Source organism: Plectropomus leopardus, chromosome 17 (genome assembly GCF_008729295.1).
Source record: "Plectropomus leopardus isolate mb chromosome 17, YSFRI_Pleo_2.0, whole genome shotgun sequence".
Classification (NCBI taxonomy): domain Eukaryota; kingdom Metazoa; phylum Chordata; class Actinopteri; order Perciformes; family Serranidae; genus Plectropomus; species Plectropomus leopardus.
This window is the reverse complement of record NC_056479.1, coordinates 30,972,062-30,993,316: the sequence shown is the minus strand read 5'-3', so window position 1 is coordinate 30,993,316 and position 21,255 is coordinate 30,972,062. Positions and strand designations below refer to the sequence as shown.

The 21,255-nt window shown below is 42.5% G+C and overlaps 2 protein-coding genes across 2 annotated transcripts in view; both read left to right on the top strand.

Moving 5' to 3' along the window:
* Positions 1 to 299: 299 nt before the first annotated feature.
* On the top strand, positions 300 to 4,630 carry carhsp1 (calcium regulated heat stable protein 1). Its single transcript, XM_042505169.1, has 4 exons — positions 300 to 501; positions 1,569 to 1,677; positions 2,015 to 2,137; positions 3,785 to 4,630. Exons 1-4 carry the CDS (start codon positions 411 to 413, stop codon positions 3,945 to 3,947), a joined length of 486 nt encoding a protein of 161 aa, XP_042361103.1. The 5' UTR covers positions 300 to 410; the 3' UTR covers positions 3,948 to 4,630.
* A 1,844-nt stretch (positions 4,631 to 6,474) lies between these two features.
* LOC121956098 (neurabin-2-like) overlaps positions 6,475 to 21,255 on the top strand; it is a 29,046-nt gene continuing 14,265 nt past the window's right edge. The window contains 7 exon segments of the mRNA XM_042504198.1: positions 6,475 to 6,575; positions 15,216 to 15,515; positions 15,518 to 15,607; positions 16,088 to 16,284; positions 16,369 to 16,549; positions 16,552 to 16,724; positions 17,232 to 17,936. Coding sequence (XP_042360132.1) covers positions 15,302 to 15,515; positions 15,518 to 15,607; positions 16,088 to 16,284; positions 16,369 to 16,549; positions 16,552 to 16,724; positions 17,232 to 17,936 — 1,560 coding nt within the window. The 5' untranslated portion in view covers positions 6,475 to 6,575; positions 15,216 to 15,301.

Genomic DNA, 21,255 nt, shown 5'->3' with positions numbered 1-21,255 from the left:
TTTACTTATATATCACATTTACAAACAGATTGCTTTACAAGACAAAATAAAATGGTTTCACAATCACACAAAAATGCCCTCATAGTTCACTGACACAGTGTCATGTGACCATGGTGTGTAGGAGTGTAATAAACATATGATTTATTATTATTGATTAAACTTTCCAGCATTATATAAAAATGAAAAGCTCCATCTGAAACAAACTTCAGGTAAATTTAAGCACATTGCTGATAATAGGCCAACCTCTGTTTGTTTGTCACTATGATCAGTCTCTGAATCTCTCCTCCTCCTGTCTTCCTGTCCTCCTGTCCTCGTCTCCACAGGTGTTTATTGTCCTCCTCTCTGCTCCCTCTTGAGTGGCTCCCCTCCCCCCTTCTTCCTCCCCACCCTTTGGCTCCACTTCTTCCGCCATGTCATCTCAGGCCACGCCCATCCAGGGCTCACGACCTGTGACCCCTCCGCTGACCTCTGCAGGATCGCCGCGCTCTCCGGTCTCACCAGGTAACGGCACGTTTGCTTAACTGCTGAACCAAATGTGCAGCTCAGCATCATAACTTCTTTGTAGTTTCCACAACAAAAAAGACAAAGTGAATGGGATTAGACAACATTTGCACATTTTTTTAATTTAAAAAACAGTTTTTGGGGTGTCCAAGTGGTGCAGGGATATTAAAACTAACCCACCTGCCTGCAAAGGATGCTTCATGGACTGTTTAGGTTTGCGAGTGTTAAACTGGTTAGGCATCATCTCATCATCTCATCATCTCATCATCTCATCATTTCATCATCTCATCATTTCATCATCTCATCATTTCATCATCTCATCATTTCATCTCATCATCTCATCATTTCATCTCATCATCTCATCATTTCATCTCATCATCTCATCATTTCATCTCATCATCTCATCATCTCATCATCTCATCATTTCATCTCATCATCTCATCTCATCATTTCATCATCTCATCATCTCATCATTTCATCATCTCATCATTTCATCATCTCATCATTTCATCATCTCATCATTTCATCTCATCATTTCATCATCTCATCATGTCATCATTTGTGAAAAATCATCTTTTTTTTTTAAATGAAAACATCTTGTAAACACAATTTAAAAGATATCTTGTTATAACATGAAAATATTCTGTAAAGATTTCAGAAATATCTTATAACATGAAAATAATTTGTAAAAAACTTAAAAAATATCTTGTTTGAACATGGAAATATCTTGTAAAAATGTGAGTACTGAGAATCTTTTGGTGTGATTACCTGATACTGCTCTTTTTGTTTTTTTTCTGGCTCGGCAGTTGTATGCTTCTGTTGACCTTTAAAGAAAAGGCACCAATTAAAAAAAAAGAGGTTTAATTACTTAAAGTGCAATTTTCTGCTGATTCGCTCTTTCAATACGTAAAGCAATCCCCCCGGTGTAATTTCGGCTCTTTGATGTGTTTTTCATGAAAATGATATCACAATGACGATAAAACAATGATATATTGTGCAGTCTTATACAAACCGGGCACAGTAATACCGCGTGTGTTATTAATAATGTCTGTTCTCTGTCCCGTCAGAGTCCCTGCGTCCTCCAGCCTGCAGGCACAGAGACCGCTCACCGTCCCCCATGAGAGACTACCTCATCCCCAGTCCTATGCCCACACGCAGGACCAGGACCTGCTCAGCGTCAGTGCACGCACACACACACACAAACTCTCTGTAGATGAAACTGTCCTATGATCCAGTGTCATTTTGGTTGCTGTGTTTCCGGTGTGGTGCTGAAGCTGCAGCCGTTAGACGTGCTCATGCAGGACTCGTCAGAGCGCCCTAAAGATGAAAACAGTGAACTCGCTGAACTCGCTGGTCACACAATAAAACGCCACCGCTGCATGAGAGCAGCTACTCGAATATAGATATATAAATATATATATATATATATATATATATATATATATATATATATATATATATATATATATGTATATGTACATCTCCCCCTGTCTGTATCTGTGTCTCTGTGCAGGACGGCTCGTGCATCAGAGGGTCCCGTGTTTCGTGGTGTGTGTAAATATTTTTCCCGCTCCAAAGGCCATGGCTTCATCACGCCATCCGACGGAGGCAGCGACATCTTCGTCCACATCTCAGAGTAAGTGCAGCTTTTCACACGCATTCATTCATTCGCCTGCACTGCGTTCACGGAGCATCAAAAACATGAGCATTCAGAGAGGGAACACTGAATGATCACACACGGACGTACACGAAAAATATAACCGGAAGGTTTGCTAATCCGGTGTTTGGTGAGGATGGATGTGTTTTGTGAGCAAGCGTCCTGTGAACCGCGTGTTCTCCTGTGGGTTTTTCGAATGTTTAGTGATTACTGTCCACATGACGTCCTTCAAATATTGAAAAATAGTATTCTGATAGAAATGTGTTTTCACTGTGTTTATTTGTGAAAACCCATAACCACCCAAACCCTATGAATTTGGATGTGTTTTAGTCCAGGTGTGATATCCACTGTAATGTAATGTAATAAAATAAAATAAAATGAAATGAAAAATCAATACCAGCAATAATAATAAAATCAAAATTAAATTTAAAAAAATAAGGATATACTCAAACAATTAAATTAGTATACTCATAGTGTGTGTGTGTGTGTGTGTGTGTGTGTGTGTGTTTTAATTACTGACCTCAGACAATGTCTGGGTTAGCGTGGAACTAAAGGCAACAAACACACACACACACACACACACACACACACACACACACACACACACACACACACAGAGACACGGTCGCTGCAGGAGTGTGTAGGAGGACAACAGACTATCTGATGACCTTCACTACGGTGCTTCTGTTATTATCACCCACGAGCTTTAAACACAGATGTCAGCAGCGTAGACACACACACACATACACACACACACGCACACATACACACTCTCAAGACACCTACAAATGCATTAAACAGCTGCACGATGTATATGGCAAAACAGAACGCAATAAAAAAGTTCACAAAGTCTGTCCACTTTCAAACAGTTAGTGACTCAGCGTGCGTTTTTATGTTTAAAGCGCTCACGGACTTTAACGTGTTTGCACATGGAGTCTGATTGGTGGATTTTGTGGCATGTAGCCTCTATATATTTGATGCTGTTTGCTTGTATGAACTCAGCCTGAAGAAAGTCTGAGGATCAAAACGTCATCAACAAAACGAGTTGAAGTCACGGACAGTGTGCAGGAGTCTTTGATTTCTGATCGAAATGATTTTGCACCTTTCCTAAAACCTTAAACCCGGAGCACATTGCTGCAGTTTCTTTCAAAAACATGCAGCAAAAAGGCAACGAGCAACTTGATGAGAAATTTCCCATAAATCACATTAAAGTTAGAGAATTATTTTAAAATAGCTAGGGGAAAATGTCTAGGAAAAATAAAGACAAGTGGGTTAGAGTTCGGGTTAATTATCATAGTTGCATATTTAAAAATAAGTTACAAATTTCTTAGAGTTGTGAGCACTTTTTCCAGGTCATTTCTTTGTTGTTGTTTTTTCTTACTTTTTTGTTTGTGTTGGTTGTTTTGTTTTTGTTTGGTTGTTGTTGTTGTTTTTTGTTGTATGTTTTAACTAAGTTTTTGATCATTTTTGGGTCACTCCCTCCGTTGCCCATCGCCTTCTTCCCATGTTTTGTTTTTTTTTTTTAAAGAAATCGTGCCAATCATGCTCAGGTTTCAAAGGGTTAAGAGGCCATTTTGCTGTGTTTCCTTCATAATTTGTGACGTTTGCCTCTCTGTCTTCTCTCAGCATCGAGGGCGAGTATGTGCCGGTGGAAGGCGACGAGGTGACCTACAAAATCTGCTCCATCCCTCCCAAACACGAGAAGGTCCAGGCGGTGGAGGTGACCATCACTCATCTCAAGCCGGGAACCAAACACGAGACCTGGGCGGGACACGTGGTCAGCAGCTGAGCGCTGACACTGGTGGGCGAAGGGCGGGGTCAGCGAGTTTGAGGCGGGCGGGAGGGGAGATATCGACCAAACCGGGAGGGATGGCAGGGTTCAGACGGAGCACTGGGTGAACTGAAAATGAGGGCTTTTTGACAGCTGGGATAATTGAATGAGACGAGGCTGATCTCCTAAAGGTTTAAATCGGGGGAAATATTAATAATCTCGTAGTTAACTGATGATAAAAAGGAGGCGGCTTCATCTGCTCATCCTGGGAAATGAGTCACTGTATTTTAGGAAAACATTCAGGTGGGTTGATTTTCTGATTCTGGTGGAGGAGATGTTTGTCGTAGAAAGACTTCTAACTTTAGGTTTCTCACTTAGACTTTTTGTTTTTTGCATTTGAGTCCGCATCGTTTTATTTGATGCAGTTATTCCTGGAAAAAAAAATCTTTGAGGTGCTTGTGGAAGAATTCGACTTCTGAAAATGAAGCTGTCGAGGTTGCAGGAGCGATAACGTGCGGAGTGTCGATGCAGCTGTGTGGGCGCTCCATTTACGATGTGCAGCAGCGCGGGGTTAATCTCCAGGTATCCTGCGTGTGCCTCCTTCTAACCTACAGCTCCGTTTGTACCTAAACAAATCCGTCGTCTGTGTTTGATCGTGTGTGGGCGGCTACAAGAGTGAAATAAAGCATTTTCAACCGGCACGTCTCAGTGGATGCTGCTTTTTGTTTTTTTATTTGAATTTAACTGTTTTAATTAACTTTTTATTGGTGAAATAATGAAGAGGAGTGACATATATAGAGAGGGTGAAACACAGATACAACATTTATAACAAGATGAAGCAGTTATGATGTATAATGTGTACTGGCAGGAGTACAGTAGAGATTATATAATAAAATATATTAGCCAGGGTATATGTGTGTGTGTGTGTGTGTGTGTGTTTTCATAAGACTGACAGATCGAATAATTACTTTGGGTGCATCTCATCTAAATGTGGTTAATTTTAACATTAAAAACATTTGATTGTTTTCATGCTGAATGCATCTTATGAACTTCTTCATGTTTTATAGAGAATGTGTGTTTTGGGACAGAATCATCACACGTTTCCACATCAGGAACATGTTTTAATTCCTCTGATCAGCTTTACAGAGTCTGTCCCAGATTACAGACGTGAGAGTGGAAACATGATTCATTTTTATAACAACACTAATAACAGTTTAATCATGACAGCGTGTGGTACTGTTGTGATTATGTTACTGTGTCTGACACCCTGAAATGTTTGATGCGGATTTGTCATCGACCCCCAAAGAAAAGCATCAGTCTGCTGCTCTCTTCTGTCCACGTGTGTCCACTACAGCTCCGCAAAGTTCAGACAATAATATCTGATATAAAAACATAAAACTGGAAAAAGGTAGATGTATGCAAAAACGTTTTATTGGTAAAGATTACATGTTGCAGTTTTTTTTTGTTTTTTGTTTTACAGTAATTACATTAATTCAAAGCTGTAAGTGTGATATTACACTGTAAAAACTCATGCTATGGTCTCTTGTTTGGAGACATAATTTTCAAGTAAAACTTTTCAAAATATACGAGTAACCATTTATTTACATGATTTTTACTTTCCCAAAACTTAAAAGAAATTACTCAAAATTAGCAAAAACAATTGTAATAAATAGATACATAAAAGCAAGAATAAAATAAAAATGAATGGCCTAGGAAAAAATGTTAATATACAAACATGTGTACATATTTCCGTGACATGATTTTAAACATGTAAATATTATTATTATATTCTCATGTAAATTTAGCCTATTTGTGAGGGTCCTGCCGTTAAAGGGTTAACTGTAAAAGTAGCAGAGGTGTAGTTGCTTTTATCGGTCAGCAGAGGTCGCTGAACCCCCGTGTTGTAGCTGAAATGCTCCTCACTCACTGAGCTGTCGCTTCTGACAGCTTCTCAAAGTCAAGCAGCCCACAGGCAGGTAAACACGGGGTTAAATCTGCGAGTCTCAGGTAAACACGGGGTTAAATCTGCGAGTCTCAGGTAAACACGGGGTTAAATCTGCGAGTCTCGGGTCTCAAGAGGCATCCTAAAAAATCGTCCTTAAATGTGAGAAATGTCCTAAAATCCTAGAATCGCTCTTAGATCTGAGAAATTCTAAAATCATAAGATAAAACCCTAGAAATGTCCTAAATTCAGAGAAATCTAAGAAATGTCCCAAAATGTAAGACTTGAAAACCGAAGAGATCCAAAATTCTTAAAAAAATATTTTAAAATCCCAGAATTGTGCTAAAATCCTGGACAGCTGCTGCGATGGGCCCCTGGCCCTCTGTGATGTGTCAGAAGGGCCCCGAGCAGAGCCAGTGTCCCAGCTGTGTGAAGGAAAGAGAGGAGCAGACAGAAAGGGTATGAAGGGAAGGAGAGAATGAAGGGAGGAGGGAAAGGACGCAGAAGAGCCGGCCTGAGGAGGAGAGAGAGGGATGGAGGAAGGAGATGGGAGGAGGAGGAGGAGGAGGAGGAGAGGGAGGAGCAGAGGAGAGGCTGGCACTCAGTCTGCTCGCTCGCAGGAGGAATCAGCTGCAGGACAATGGACCGTCTCCGCCGCGGAGCTTAACGGGCACCGGGCTGCTTCTGACAACCTGGAACATAAGGTATGTTTACCGGAGCGAGGCGGCGCGCAGAGCCGCACCGGGTTCCGGTGTTAACGGGGTCCGGCCCGCGTTAAAACGCGCCGTTTGTCTGAAAGAGGAGAGGCTGCAGGAAGGAAGCGACGCAGCGCGTCAGACAGACACCCAGCAGGGCCTGTCGTCCGCCCGCCGCTGGGTCCTCGACCGACCGGTGACACGGTAGCTCCCGCTCTCTGCCGCAGCTGCTCACCGACAAGTGCTGGATTTTACCGACGTGACCATTAAAAACAGAGAAACACATCCGGAGTCCCCGCGCCGCGTTTTCTCTCCTCCAGAAAGAGCGCCGCGCCGAACTCCATTACTTATTTTGCTCATTTAGACTCTCGTGCTTTTAGTTTAAGATAAACACCTCTACGGATGTGAACACACTCTCCTTGGATACATCAACGCCTTCTGGAAAATTCGGCGCATGATTGAGTCTTCAAAACATGTTGAAATTAAAATAAGATCAAGTTTAGATGTGTGAGCACGGTGCACACGTCGCCTTCCGCTCGGGTATATTTTGACGGAAGGGGAAACGCGGGCCACAAGGAAATGTTGACCTTTTGACTGGAGTAAACGCTGCTCTATGTTTTAGGCGCACCCCGAATTAATAAGTGTCTCGTATTGATTCGCAATACCTGTATAAGATGATTTCGTGGCGATATATTTGCTCGAAATCGACGCCTCTTAAAAAATGTATGTTTTTGTATGGAGGTTCGGAGCTAGCAGCATATGCCAACAAAGCCTGTCTGTAGCCAACAGCAGCAGGAGCACGCAGTGTGTGTCTGCCTCAGTGAAGTCGCACAAGGCCCGGAGTCTCCTCGACAGATGCAGGGACTGTGGGGTGAATAGATGGAGTCATTGTAGCTGCTATAATGTGCCTTCTGTTAACCGCTGCGTGCGTGACGCACATAGACACGCAGAGACAGAGATGTTGTGCAGAGACAGACTTAAGGACTTATTATGACCGTGTCAGTGTGGAAGCATCTACAGCAGCAGTGTCTATCTCTCTCATGCACTGTGTTGTCCATATGAACACACACACACACACACACACACACATACACACACAGATGGACTTGCAGAGCTGCAGTCCTCACTGAAATGATGAGACAAGGTCATTTTGGCCACACTAACCACCCAAACACATCTCACATTTTCACACATGTGATTTAGAAAAACACAGGCTTGGCTGTGTGTGTGTGTGTGTGTGTGTGTGTGTGTCTGTGTGTGTGTCTGTGTGTGTGTCTGTGTGTGTGTGCAGCCTGTATTTAGTGAAGGGAGGAGCTGTTCTCCCAGCTATAGGTTATAAGTCAATAAGTCATTTACCTCCATATGCTGATGATTGTTGGTGCAGCAGGCAGCAGTTTGTGCTGTGATGGTTTTATTTTAGATTGTATTGACAGAGTGTGTGTGTGTGTGTGTGTGTGTCATTCGTGGGAGGAGGAAGGCAGCTCTGGATAAATACAATACACTAGAAGGTGGTTACAGATTCCTGTAGTCCACACTGATATATCAGTCTTTAACCCTTTGAAACCTGATCAAATTGGCCCGATTTCGCTCAAAAGTGTGGAAAGAAGTCAATGAACAACTTAGGAAGAAATTACCCCCAAACTGAAACTGAAAAATAAGAAAATGATCAAAAAAAGGTTTTAAAATGATATTTTTGAAACAATTTTGATGAATAGGAAGTTCTATGGATATTTTTTCCCAAGATGTTTTTTAAATGACATTTTCTAACTCATATACCACGTTTTTGGAAAACATATCAAACCAATTTGCTGAAGCGTCAGAGGTTAAATACTCATGAAAGGCACCTGAATGCAGCACAAGAGAAGCACATGCTACTTTTGTGCTGCTTTTTCAAAGTAAATCTGGACTGGATCACCCTGATCCAGATCCACAGTTATCAAGATTTTTCAAATCTGAATAACCAAGGCTCCAAATTGGACGAAATAATTTAGGTAACTAGCTCTGTAGAGACCAACAGGTAGAAGAGCCGGCGTCGGGTCACTGTCATGTCATGAAAACAGCAGGAGGGAAGCAATTTTTAGAAGCTACTTTTAACTGCATCTTTGTGATTAATTCAAGTGTTAAATGAAGGTTAAAATAAAATAATAATAATAATTTTAGTTTCATGTTGGCAGCGAATGGAGCATTATTATATGGGGAAATAAGCTTTTCTAAATTTATTTTTACTTTGAAAAAATAATGATAAGCTTTCTCTGTATAGCAGCTCATAAAACACAGTTAGAAAGGGCTGTACAATAATATAAAATACATTTAAGGGCCCAAACACCAAAACAACGTCAGAGTGGCGACCAAAGCTGTCTGTTGCAAATGATTAATTAACTAATCAACTCCAGGTGATGATAATCCCGATCTTTTTGTTTCCCAACCCGACTTAAAAGTCTTGAACAACACACACTGAAGGTTTTAGCCGGATCAAAACTGGATTACATGATCTACTCTAATAATCAAATCGCTCTTTTTTGTTTTGTTTTTGAACAACACATTATTTAAGATTTGATCCATCTGATAAAGGGGCCCTGGTTATAATAAACAGGAATTATCCCAATAATTCTGCACTGAGTCCTCAGATTTCTCTAAGCTGGATGGGAGTGATGCCCCTGAACAGATATTGACGCCTGAAAATGTCGAAGTCGTCATTTTCCACCAAGTCAGCTCTGGTTCTTGACCCCTTTTTATACATCCAGGGTTATTGTAAACTGCGTGCACACCAGCCCGCTTTTCCTCCTGGTCAGGATTATATTGATTATCTGGGATTACCTTTTGTTCTTTTATTACACATTTTTGTTTTTTACCCCAAAAAACAAGCAACAAGAACCAACTTTTCGGGTTCTGAACCACTTTATTTGTAGTGGAAGCCCTCAGAACGGTTCACAATTAGGTGCTGGAACCAGAACGGAAGTTGTTTGACGTCGGTGGAAAAGTGATAAAACAGGACAACCAAAGTGCCGTCGGGACTCAATGACAGGAAGCAGCCTTGTAACCGCAAAGGATTAGGGGTAGCAGGAGATGGGTGAAGTTGTTCTCGGAAAGACGGGGAGTGAAAAATCAAATCTGACTGGATACAGTTTTTATTTCTTAACACAAAATGAAGAAGAGATGGAGTTATGGAGGCACATTCTGTTTGTGTGCATGTCAGTTTTTGGTCAGATGTGTCAGGGAGCCGCAAGGTTCATCTCAACAATAACAGGAAAGAAGCCAGGAGCCGTGTGTGTGTGTGTGTGTGTGTGTGTGTGTGTGTGTGTGTGTGTGTGTGTGTGTGTGTGTGTGTGTGCGCGTGTGTGTGTGCGCGTGTGTGTGTCTGGAGGCGTCTGTAAAGGTTATTTGCTTTACGTTGGATTTGCTCACTTAAGTTCACATGATCAGTGTGTGAGAATCAACACTTTGGCAAGATAGTGTCACAAGGTGTCACAAGACTGTGTGTGTGTGTGTGTGTGTGTGTGTGTGTGTGTGTGTGTGTGGGGCCAGACAGGGACATAATCTTTTTTCCTTCGTTCCCCAGAATGCCAATCAGCATTATTTTATAAGTCTGACCTGCCTAAAACCAGTTTAATTCAATACTTAATTCAATATAGTATCCAGTCTGTTAGCGTTGCCGTGGAAACGGATGTAAACCAGCGCACACACAACAACGTGATCCAACATGTTTTATCCACCTTCAGTTCAGATGCATGTTGCAGCGTGTTGATGAGTGAGTGGAGTTTTGCAGTTTGTTGTTGAAGCTTGTTGATGCAGTGTGTTGATGCAGTGCATTGTTGCAGCTTGTTGATGCAGCACGTTGTTGCAGCGCATTGTTGCGGCACGTTGTTGCAGCTTATTGATGCAGCGCATTGTTGCGGCACGTTGTTGCGGCGTGTTGATGCAGCGCGTTGTTGCAGCTTGTTGATGCAGCGCATTGTTGCGGCACGTTGTTGCGGCGTGTTGATGCAGTGCATTGCTGCAGTTTGTTGTTGCAGCTTGTTGATGCAGTACGTTGTTGTGGCACATGTTGTCCCGTGTTGATGCAGCATGTTGTTGCTGCGCATTGTTGCGGTACGTTGTTGCAGCTTGTTGATGCATCACATTGTTGCAGCGTGTTGTTGCAGCTTGTTGTTGCAGCGTGTTGTTGCAGCTTGTTGATGCAGCGCATTGTTGCAGTGTGTTGTTGCAGCTTGTTGATGCAGTGCATTGTTGCAGCACGTGGTTGCGGCATGTTATTGAAGCGCGTTGTTGAAGCGTGTTGATTCAGCGCATTGTTTCGGCACATTGTCGCAGCGCGTTGTTGGGGTACGTTGTTGCAGTGCGTTGCTGCAGCTTGTTGATGCAGCGTGTTGATGCAGTGCGTTGTTGCAGCTTGTTGACACAGCGCATTGTTGCAGCTTGTTGATGCAGTGCCTTGTTGCAGCGCGTTGTTGCAGCGCGTTGTTGCAGCACGTTGTTGCAGAGCGTTGTTGCAGCCTGTTGTTGCAGCGCATTGATGAGTGAGTGGAGTTTTGCAGCCCGGTTGCCAGGAGCAAATGTTGTCTTGTTCATTTCTGCAAACCATGATTCATTAACATTTGTACGTTTCAAGCGTGTAAAATCAGCGTTTTTAAAGCGACACAGTGTATGAGCTGACTTTGTCAGCTGAGTGAGACACCTGCCGAGCTGCAGACCACTGCTGCAGACAAACAAACAAATTTTTTGAAGTGACCTGTCGCTGTGTTTGCTGCCAGGAGCGTTCCACAAATAGACTTTGTTGTTTAAACAGAGATCACTGCGTTTCCTGTTGTGATAGTGACGCAAAGCTGTTGTTTTTTACTGAGATATCGCTGCAATTCCTGCTGGGTTTGTGCCACAAAACACTGTTGTTTTTGCTGCGTTTCCTGTCGTGATTGTGTTAGAAAAGTGGTTGTTTTCTTACAGAGACATCACTGCTACATAATAATGCACAAATGTTATGTATCTGTGTTTTGGACAAATGTAAAATGCCAATATTTTTAGCGATTGGTTGAGTTTTTGTTCTCAGAGGTTAGGGTCTGAAAATTGAATTTAGGAGCTGCAAAGTTAAGCAGAAAAACTCATCATCAAATACTTTAATAATTAGGGCCAGAGCAACGAGAGCAAGGTGGTCACAACGGCCCAATTAAAACTAGAATTATTATTATTATTTTCACAAATGAATTGTTTTTTGATAGCCTTAAGGTCCTCAAAAACTCATGAAACTTTGCAAATATATCAGAACTGGTGAAAAACTTCCTGTTTGATTAATTGTGTTTGTCATTTTTCTAGCAGATATGACAAACAGATGTGCCAAGTTTCAGCTCATAAATAGTGATAATTTCATTTGTATTATATGATTGTAAACGTTTGCTTGGATAAAAAACGACCCCAGACCTTTCATGAGACATCAGCTGCTTTGAGGTAAATGTCAGCAACTATTGAAGGAAATGAACATGAAATAATTTCCTTCAGTTTGCTTCAGGGTGAACTGTAATAGAAGAACTTCATAATTTTCCCATTCTTTATGACGAAATAAAAGCATAACTATTTTTGCCGTTAAGCCGAGCTGCACTGAGTGTTCGGTGCTAATTGTCAGACGTGAGCAGGAAACACACCAAACTCAGCCGGTGAAGACTTTACTGAGACGACCGCAGATCTCCAGAGCCAGAGGAAATGTCGCCTAATCAAGGATGACATCACACGAAGCGTTTTGTGTGTTTGAGCTGATGGTGATGGAAAATGGGACTTTAGTATTTTTGCAGGTTTCGACTCGGCTGTGTTTGTGGTGCAGCGAGCCGTGTTGAATCAAACGAAGACTCGCTGCATCATTGTTGTGTGACATGTATCATTGATGAACTTCACACCTCAGCTGTGAATCTTCACACTGATCCCACAGTCTGAGTCTGCTGGACAAATGAGACGTGTCTCTGGCTCCGTCCACATTTCAGTAAATAATCGTTCTTTTCCGTATGAGGTTTTCGAAGCGGCTCACACGGATCCCTGTCGCGTTAGCGTGATGGTCAGCCGTCCTCGCTGTGCTCGGTCGGCTGTTTGCTGTCGGGTGAAAGCGTCTCGTTGAGTTTTCGCGTTGATGAAGTTTGTGTTTCTGCAGGCGGTGATCCTGTGTTTGTCTGTTGGTTTTATCGCTGTTCGTGCTTTTTATTCAGTTCTTTTTCTGTGTCTTCACAGTGACAGAAGGGCCGGGCGACACAAACTCGATTATATTAGTGTTTTTAGGCTGAATCTCGATACATAATATATATCTCAATAATTTTTAATCTCCTCAAAAGACAGAATTGAACTTTATAATTTTTTTTAACCAAATTCCATCTTTGATCTTTATTTTGCTAGGCCCTGATTGCCAGTTTGGTTATTCCACATAAACAAGTTACCGCTGCCATTGTTGAGTTACTGTCGTGCTCCGTTAGATCAGTGACTCCCAAGATTCTTCTGGAAGGAACCAATTTTCTATCATTAATCAATCGGCCCTTCGTTTCATTCTGTGTCCCCTCTGAATTTGGAGATTTTTGCAGGTCTGTGAATGCGTCTGATGCTCTGCTGCTCCGTTTGTGCCCAGAATACGCTCTGCACTCCGAGAGCTGCAGCGTGAAACAGTATATGTGTATTTCAACGGCTCTGGCGGCAGACGCTTTAATCGTGGCGGGCTGCTACAAATAAATGAATATGTGTGAGACCTCGCGCAAATTATCATGATGACATAAACATTTTCTTGAGACCTTCAGATACTTCAATGAAATCATTTTGTTGTCACAAACTCTGTGGTCACATTCTGAAATCAGCCTGCTGTAATTTGGTCTCAGTCAGTAAACATCAGCTCTGTTTCTCAGTTGGATTTTGTTTTTTATGGTCATAGTTTATTATTATTATATGCAGGGAACCAGCAGAATAGCAGCGTCAGTGTTGCTGCTGCTGTTGCCTGAAATGAAGCCGTACTGCAGCGCAGATGTGACAGCACAAACACAATCAGCCGCTTAATTAGATCGTGATCCGTAGAAAACAGTGTGATGTCCGGGGACCGCGGCGGCGCTCTGTATTCATACGATGGCGCTGTCACAAAGTGAGTTTGGCATTCAGAGCAGCACCGCGGAGATGCACTTGACACGTGAGGCCACAGTGCGTCATCGTTTAATTGGATTATTTTGACGGCTCCTGGAGCGCCATGCGGGGCTCTGAAATACACAGCGGGGATAAAGTACAAAAATATAAATACACAGCGGGGATAAAGTAAAAAAATATAAATACACAGTGGGGATAAAGTAAAAAAATATAAATACACAGCGGGAATAAAGTACAAACATATAAATACACAGCGGGGATAAATTAAAAAAATGTAAATACACAGCAGGGATAAAGTAAAAAAATATAAATACACAGCGGGGATAAAGTACAAAAATATAAATACACAGTGGGGATAAAGTACAAAAATATAAATACACAGCGGGAATAAAGTACAAAAATATAAATACACAGCGGGGGATAAATTTTTAAAAAAAAAATACACAGCGGGGATAAAGTAAAAAAATACAAATACACAGTGGGGATAAAGTAAAAAAATATAAATACACAGCGGGGATAAAGTAAAAATATATAAATACACACAGTGGGGATAAAGTAAAAAAATATAAATACACAGTGGGGATAAAGTAAAAAAATATAAATACACAGCGGGAATAAAGTACAAACATATAAATACACAGCGGGATAAATTAAAAAAAAAAAAATACACAGCGGGGATAAAGTACAAAAATATAAATACACAGCGGGGATAAAGTAGAAAAATATAAATACACAGCGGGGATAAAGTACAAAAATATAAATACACAGCGGGGATAAAGTACAAAAATATAAATACACAGCGGGGATAAAGTACAAAAATATAAATACACAGCGGGGATAAAGTACAAAAAATAAAAATACACAGCGGGGATAAAGAACAAAAATATAAATACACAGCGGGGATTAAGTACAAAAATATAAATACACAGCGGGGATTAAGTACAAAAAATATAAATACACAGCGGGGATAAAGTACAAAAATATAAATACACAGCGGGGATAAAGTACAAAAAATATAAATACACAGCGGGGATAAAGTACAAAAAATATAAATACACAGCGGGGATTAAGTACAAAAAATATAAATACACAGTGGGGATAAAGTAAAAAAATAAATACACAGCAGGGATAAAGTACAAAAAATATAAATACACAGCGGGGATAAAGTAAAAAAATAAGAATACACAGCAGGGATAAAGTACAAAAAAATATAAATACACAGCGGGGAATAAAAAAATGCTGGTTGGTACAAAGGGAGTCATTTTGTCCTCTCTCTAAATATGACACAGCGGGAATAAAGTGTGTGTGTGTGTGCTGGTGTGGTGAAAGGTTGAGTGTCATTTTGTCCTCTCTCTTGATATGACCCATTGTGTGTGTGTGTGTGTGTGTGTGTGTGTGTGTGTGTGTGTGTCTGTGTCTGTGTGTGTGTGTGTGTGTGTGTGTGTGTGTGTGTGTGTGTGTGTGTGTGTGTGTGTGTGTGTGTGTGTGTGTGTGTGTGTGTGTGTGTGTGTGTGTGTGTCTGTGTGTGTGTGTGTGTGTGTGTGTGTGTTTCAGGAGGTGAGTGTCAAACAGCTGCAGGATGCTGCCGTCCTCGTCCCCGCTGACCTGCTGTTCTCCGCGGGGCATCTGATCCGCCAAACATGATGAAGACTGAACCCCCGGCGGCCTCGGGGGGCAACGGGTCCTCCGGTGGCAGCGGGAGCTCGAACCTGCGGAGTCCGTCGCCGCACCGCAACGCCTACGAGGCGGGGCTGGCGGCGCTCAAGAAGGCCACTGACCACCTCAACAATGCTGCCAACGGAGGCTCCGGGCCCTCCTCCAAACCCGCCCCTCTGCCCCGCCCCACCGGGAGGGGCCGAAATACGGATCCAACGTTCACCGCATCAAGAACATGTTCATGCAGATGCAGTCTCCTGGAGACGACGAGGACGGGGCCAAAACGCTCGGTGGGTCACCAGTTCGATTTTTGTCCAAGCGCTTTAAAAACCAGTGTGAACTCCTGCAGGTGATGATGGAGATGAAGATTTAACGTTCCGAGGAGGAGCAGTATGGTAGAAAAATAGAAAAGTACATCATCATCCATCATATATTCCGTGTACTGTACCTTAATAGATAATATGCTTATATAACTCAAGTAACATGTGTATCGGAGTATCCAGTACCCACAGACGAAGTAATCATTGTACCATGTCACAAAAAATAATCCAAAAAAATCATTTATTTCATTCAGGCTCCAAAACAGAAGAAGATTATCACGCTGAGCTAAACACGGAGGGATCATAAACCTGCAGAAACGCGTCATCCCCTCACCGCTCTCTCTAACTGCTGAACACGATTTTAGCTCCACTGTGTCAAACGGTTGATAAAAACGTGCCAGTGAGACTAAAACTGTGTGACATTGTTTTAACCCCTCCTGTCCTGGGCAGGTGTAGATCAGGCGATGAAACTGTCCCTACCGAGAGCGTCCAGCCTTAACGAGAACGTGGACCACAGCGCCCTGCTCAAACTCGGCGCCACGGTCTCCGAGAGGGTCAACCGCTTCGACTCCAAAGCAGGCGGAGAGGGAGGCGGCTTCTCCAAGCTGCAGGAGACCAGGAGGATCTTTGAGCAGCGGACTCTGCAGGTCAGGAGGCTCTTTGTGTGACTAATGTGCTGGTTCTGATTCTGATTCAGTGCCGTCTGACCGACTGACCGTTTTCTCCTCCAGGAGAAACAAGCCGCCACCAACCGGATCCTGCTGAAGAAGGAGCGGGCGTCGGGCTTCCAGGACAGCCGTCTAGATGTCGTGGCTCGCTTTAACGGCTCCACCGAGGCTTTGGACCGATTGGACGACCCCCCTGCTGCTCCCGCTCCAGCCCCGCTTCCTGCTCCCGCTACTCTCCCCGCCCCGCCGCCGCTTCAATCGGGCCCGGCGACGCCGTCAGCCCCACCGTGAGCCAGCTCAGCGCCGTGTTCGAGAAGGCCGAACAGCCAAACATTGTCTACCTCCCCCAGCGTCGGTCAGGCCCCGCTCTACCCCCAAAGCCCAAACCTCCGGCCAGAGCCGAGGCTCCGGCGAGAAAGGTGACGAGATTCGCTGAACTTCCAAAAAACGCAGGAAACTGCGGAAAACGACGAGCTTTTCGAAGGAAAAAACAGACTGTATGAATTCATAATGTGTAGATCAGAGGCATTTCTACGACTCCAGGGTTTTAGGGTGTTTTCAGGATTTTAGGGTGTTTTCAGGATTTTAGGGCGTTTTCAGGATTTTAGGGCGTTTTCAGGATTTTAGGGCGTTTCTGCGGTTTCAACACATTTCTAAGATTTTAGGATGTTTCCGGGATTTTGGGGCATTTTTTGGATTTACTACATTTCTAGGGTTTCAGGACGTTTTGAGGGTTACAGGACATTTGTAAGATTTTAGGACTTTTTTTGGATTTCAGGAATTTCTAAGATTTAAGGATGTTTCCAGGATTTTAGGAGGTTTCTCGAAATTTAGCACATTTCTGGGATTTTAGGACGTTTCTAGCACCTTATGGATACTAAAAGTACAAAAAACAATTCAAAGATTTCTCTGTCTTTTTTTCTCAGGGGAAGGTGCTCCCTCCAGGTAAGGAGGCGCGCGAGGAGGCGGCAGCAGGAGTTGCGAGCGTCCGTGCAGCAGAGCGCCCGGAGGTGGCTGCTTCTCTACAGAGGAGCACAGGAGAAGTGAAAGCCAGCGAGGAGAAGGAGGGGAGCGGACAGTCAGGAGAGCAGCTCTCCTCCTCCTCTTCGTCCTCGGTGACCGTCACTTCCTCCTCTTCCTCTTCGGAGGTTAAGCCGGAATCGGAGGCGACGGCGACTGAAGCCGGGGGCTCGAGTACGGGGGCCGCGTCGGACACAGAGCCACAGGCGGATGAACTGGACGGCTCCGGGGGCGGCTCTGAGGCCGGAGCCAGGCTGGTGCAGGCCGAGGTTCACGCCTCCCTGGAAAACGGAGAGAAGGAGCCTCCCGGTTCCTCTCCGTCCTCGGAGGAGAGAGAGGCGGACTCTGAGAGGAGGGAGGAGGAGGAGGAGAACGACGACGACGGGTCGAGGAAGGAGGATTACTCGGAGGGAGATCTGGTGGATATCAGCGCGTACAGCGGGCTCGGGGAGGAGGACTCTGGGGGCAGCCAGCTAGACGATGAGGAGGACGAAGAAGACGAGGAGGCGTATCAGCCGGAGACCAGCTGCTCCGAGATCCCGGGCCTCCCCGAGGAGGAGGAGCCTCCGCCGCCCAACAGGAAGATTAAATTCAGCACTGGGCCGATTAAGGTCAGTGAGGTTTTGTTGGATGTAATTACTTTTTAAAACTCGGTCAGAGCCTTAACCCTTTGAGACCTGAGTGCATGGAAAGAAGGTAATGAACAACTTAATACAAATGCCCCAAAATCAGCAAGCAATTACAAAAAAAAACAAGAAACAAGAAGAAAATGACAAAAAATATGCAACAAAAAAAGTAAAAAGTAAATAAATAAATAAAAACATACAGAAGACATAGCATAATTTTTTTATTCTAAGAATTATAAATATAATTTTCAGGGAATTTTCTCTTAGTTTTTTGATAATGTCTGACAGTACCGTCCAGCTTATTTTCAGCAAATTTCCCTCTCACCTTTAACTTTTTTTTTTCTTTTTAATTTGAGGACAATTCTTGCCAAGTTCCTCATTAAGTTTTTTCTCGTTTTCAGATGAAAAAAAATGAACTAAAGTAAAATGTAAAATGTGAAAAGAAGATGACCAAATTAGTCAAATTAGAAAATACAGTTCTAAAAAGAGATTATTATAATTTAACAAAAAGGAGTCCAGAAACCAATATTTCTATATATTTATTTATATTTTATCATTATATATCTAAAATGATGTTAGGGATAAAAATGTATGTTGTACGTTTTTTTTTCTCCTTTTTTCAGATAATTTACTGTTTTTTTAACTGTTTTTTGTTTTTCTTTTATTGCTGATTTTCGCATAATATTCTTGAAACTTTTTACTCTTTTTGGACAAATTTGGGGTAATTTCTTGATATGTTGCTGATTGCCCTCCTAAAATGCTTTTGAGAGAAATCAAGAGAATTTGCTCAGATTTGAAAGGGTTAAAAAGAAGAGAGTTGCAGCGGACCTGCGGTTTTTGGTACATGAAGACTAAACGCAGGTTTGAAGATGACGACAGACCATAAAAAACATTAGTGTGATTCATTTTTGCAGCGCTGAACATTTGGAAAAAGGTGTTAAAATGATAAAATGGGAGAATACGGAAGCTGAAAAGCTTCATTGAAGGCTTTGTACAGATGTGCACGTGTGCGCGCTCCGTTATCTTCCGTACGCTGGAAACTACAAAAAAGAGATTAAGAGAAATGATTGAAAGACTCGCTGACTTCCTCCTTCGTTAACATCACACACACACACACACACACACGCACACACACATGAGTTGCTCGGGGGATTTTGCTCTTTGATTTCGCCACAGTATTTCCTGCTGACTCTAGCTCAAACTGTGTGTGTGTGTGTGTGTGTGTGTGTGTGTGTGTGTGTGTGTGTGTGTGTGTGTGTGTGCTTGTGAAACACGCCTCAACACGCCGTAATGAAGCCGTCACATTAGCAGCAGACTCCTCAGAGACGACTGCAAAACATCGACTGACATTATGTTTTATATTTTATGCAGCTGAAGAGACCCAAAAGTGAGATCTGCGAGGTGAAACACGGATTAAAGTATTCAGACAGGACAACTGCTGCCTTCATGTGCTCCTCAGAAATATCGTATTTACAAGTTACGAACACACGAACGACCTCCAAAGTCACAATTACAAGCGGGAAATTTTGACTCTCATTGACTCTCATTGACTCACACTGACATAGAGTCACATTTTAATATCTGCATCTGTTAGCTGCAGCAGACAAACTGAGCCGTAAAGCAGCGAGGCGAGTTCACCAACACTGAGAACAACGTTCTTCGACACGAGGCGCCGACTTGACCACATAAATGCATAAACATGGCGGCAAAAAGTCAATGTTTGGACAGTGGTAAGAAACTTTTTAATTCATTCACTATTAATATTAAATATCAATTAAAAATGTAAAATGGTATTAATGTTGTGACCTAGATTAGATATAAAAATATATAAAAATGAAATATATACGATATGAAATGTATACGATATATAAAAAATAAAATAATATATAAACATATATATGAAAAATAAAATAACATATAAATAAAGTGTAAACAGCTTTCAGCCTCTCGTCGTCGTGTCCGCTCGTGCAGGCGGCAGAAGATAATGAGGAGACGCGTTTTATTTCAGGCCAGGCGTCAGGTCAGAAATGAATTCTTTACATTTTCGTGGACCTTAAAGCCGTTAACCACTGACCTCTTCAGCCACAGAGCAGCTAAAAGTAGACATGTGGCCTGAGGCGGCGTTGTTTACTACCGAGGTAACGGCTGCAGTCAGCTGCTGCCGAGGTAACCGCGTGGAGCGGCGTCTGCAGCTGCTGCGGCGAAACCACCTGCTCAAACCACCAAAAACATCTGTGTTCAGCATCACTGAGCACAAAAAGTAGCACAGTTCTGGTGTTTTCTGATGTTGCCGTCTGATGCTTTTTATTTAACCCTCCAGGGCCTGATTTGATACTGCACACACTTGTATCGCTCTGTGCACAAAATGCACTTTTTTAAAGTCATTTAAATAATATTATACATTAACATGCCTGTGTCTTTCTCATTTCACAGTTAACCCTTTGAAACCTGAGCAAAAATTTCTTTGCAACACATAAGAAGAAGGCAATGAGTGGAAAAAAAAGACCTAAAAAATGAATGAATATTAAAAATGAATGTGGAAAAAAATTAGAAATAAGTAACATTATGTGAAAATGTGTAGAGAAAAAACCAAAAGAAAGTAAAAAAAAGAAAATTACCTAAAAAATTAGTGGGCAAAAAGAAAAAAGTGAAAAAATAACATTAATTGAAAATTTGTTTAAAAAAAAGGCAAAAGAAAAAGAAAGTTAAAAAGAAATAAAAAATTACGAGAAAATTTGTGAAAAAAATGGAAAAGAAAGTTTAAAAGAAGGGAAATGACCTGGAAAATTGCCTGTTTGGTTGTTTGTCTCCAGCCGCTGTGATTCTCTGACTCTATAACTGCGAGTTATTTTCGTAAAAGTTTGCAGCTCATTCGGGTCAGGTGTTTTTTGGTGTTCGGAGAGGTGTTGTGCTGCAGGGATCAGAGCCAGCGAAGAGACACTCGCTGCCCGGACACGTCGGTCGTTATTACTCATTTTCCAAACTGGTCGGTAATTGCTGCTCTGACATCACGAGTTACTTCAAGTCAGAGTCAGACCGGAGAGCTCAAACACGGTCTGGAGCCACACGAGTCTCCACCCTCTCGCCTCCACAGCACGCCCTGTTGTAAAAACCTCCTCGATCTCTTCACAGAAATGCAACATGAACAACTCTGCAGAGAAAATGATGCTGCATTCACGTGATGTCAGAAGGTCGTACTTTCAGATTTGGGAGGTCGTTCTTCTGAAGGTGCTAAAGTGGGAACAACATGAGGATGAGTTGCATTTTTGCTGAGAGCGTTTAAACCAGATGTCGAACAGTATTA

Bases quoted from the DNA above. Each gene is read 5' to 3' on its own strand.
- carhsp1 (XM_042505169.1), top strand. From the start codon at position 411: ATGTCATCTCAGGCCACGCCCATCCAGGGCTCACGACCTGTGACCCCT. The intron at 502-1,568 runs GTAACGGCACGT...CTGTCCCGTCAG, and splicing joins GCGCTCTCCGGTCTCACCAG to AGTCCCTGCGTCCTCCAGCC. The intron at 1,678-2,014 runs GTCAGTGCACGC...GTCTCTGTGCAG, and splicing joins AGGACCAGGACCTGCTCAGC to GACGGCTCGTGCATCAGAGG.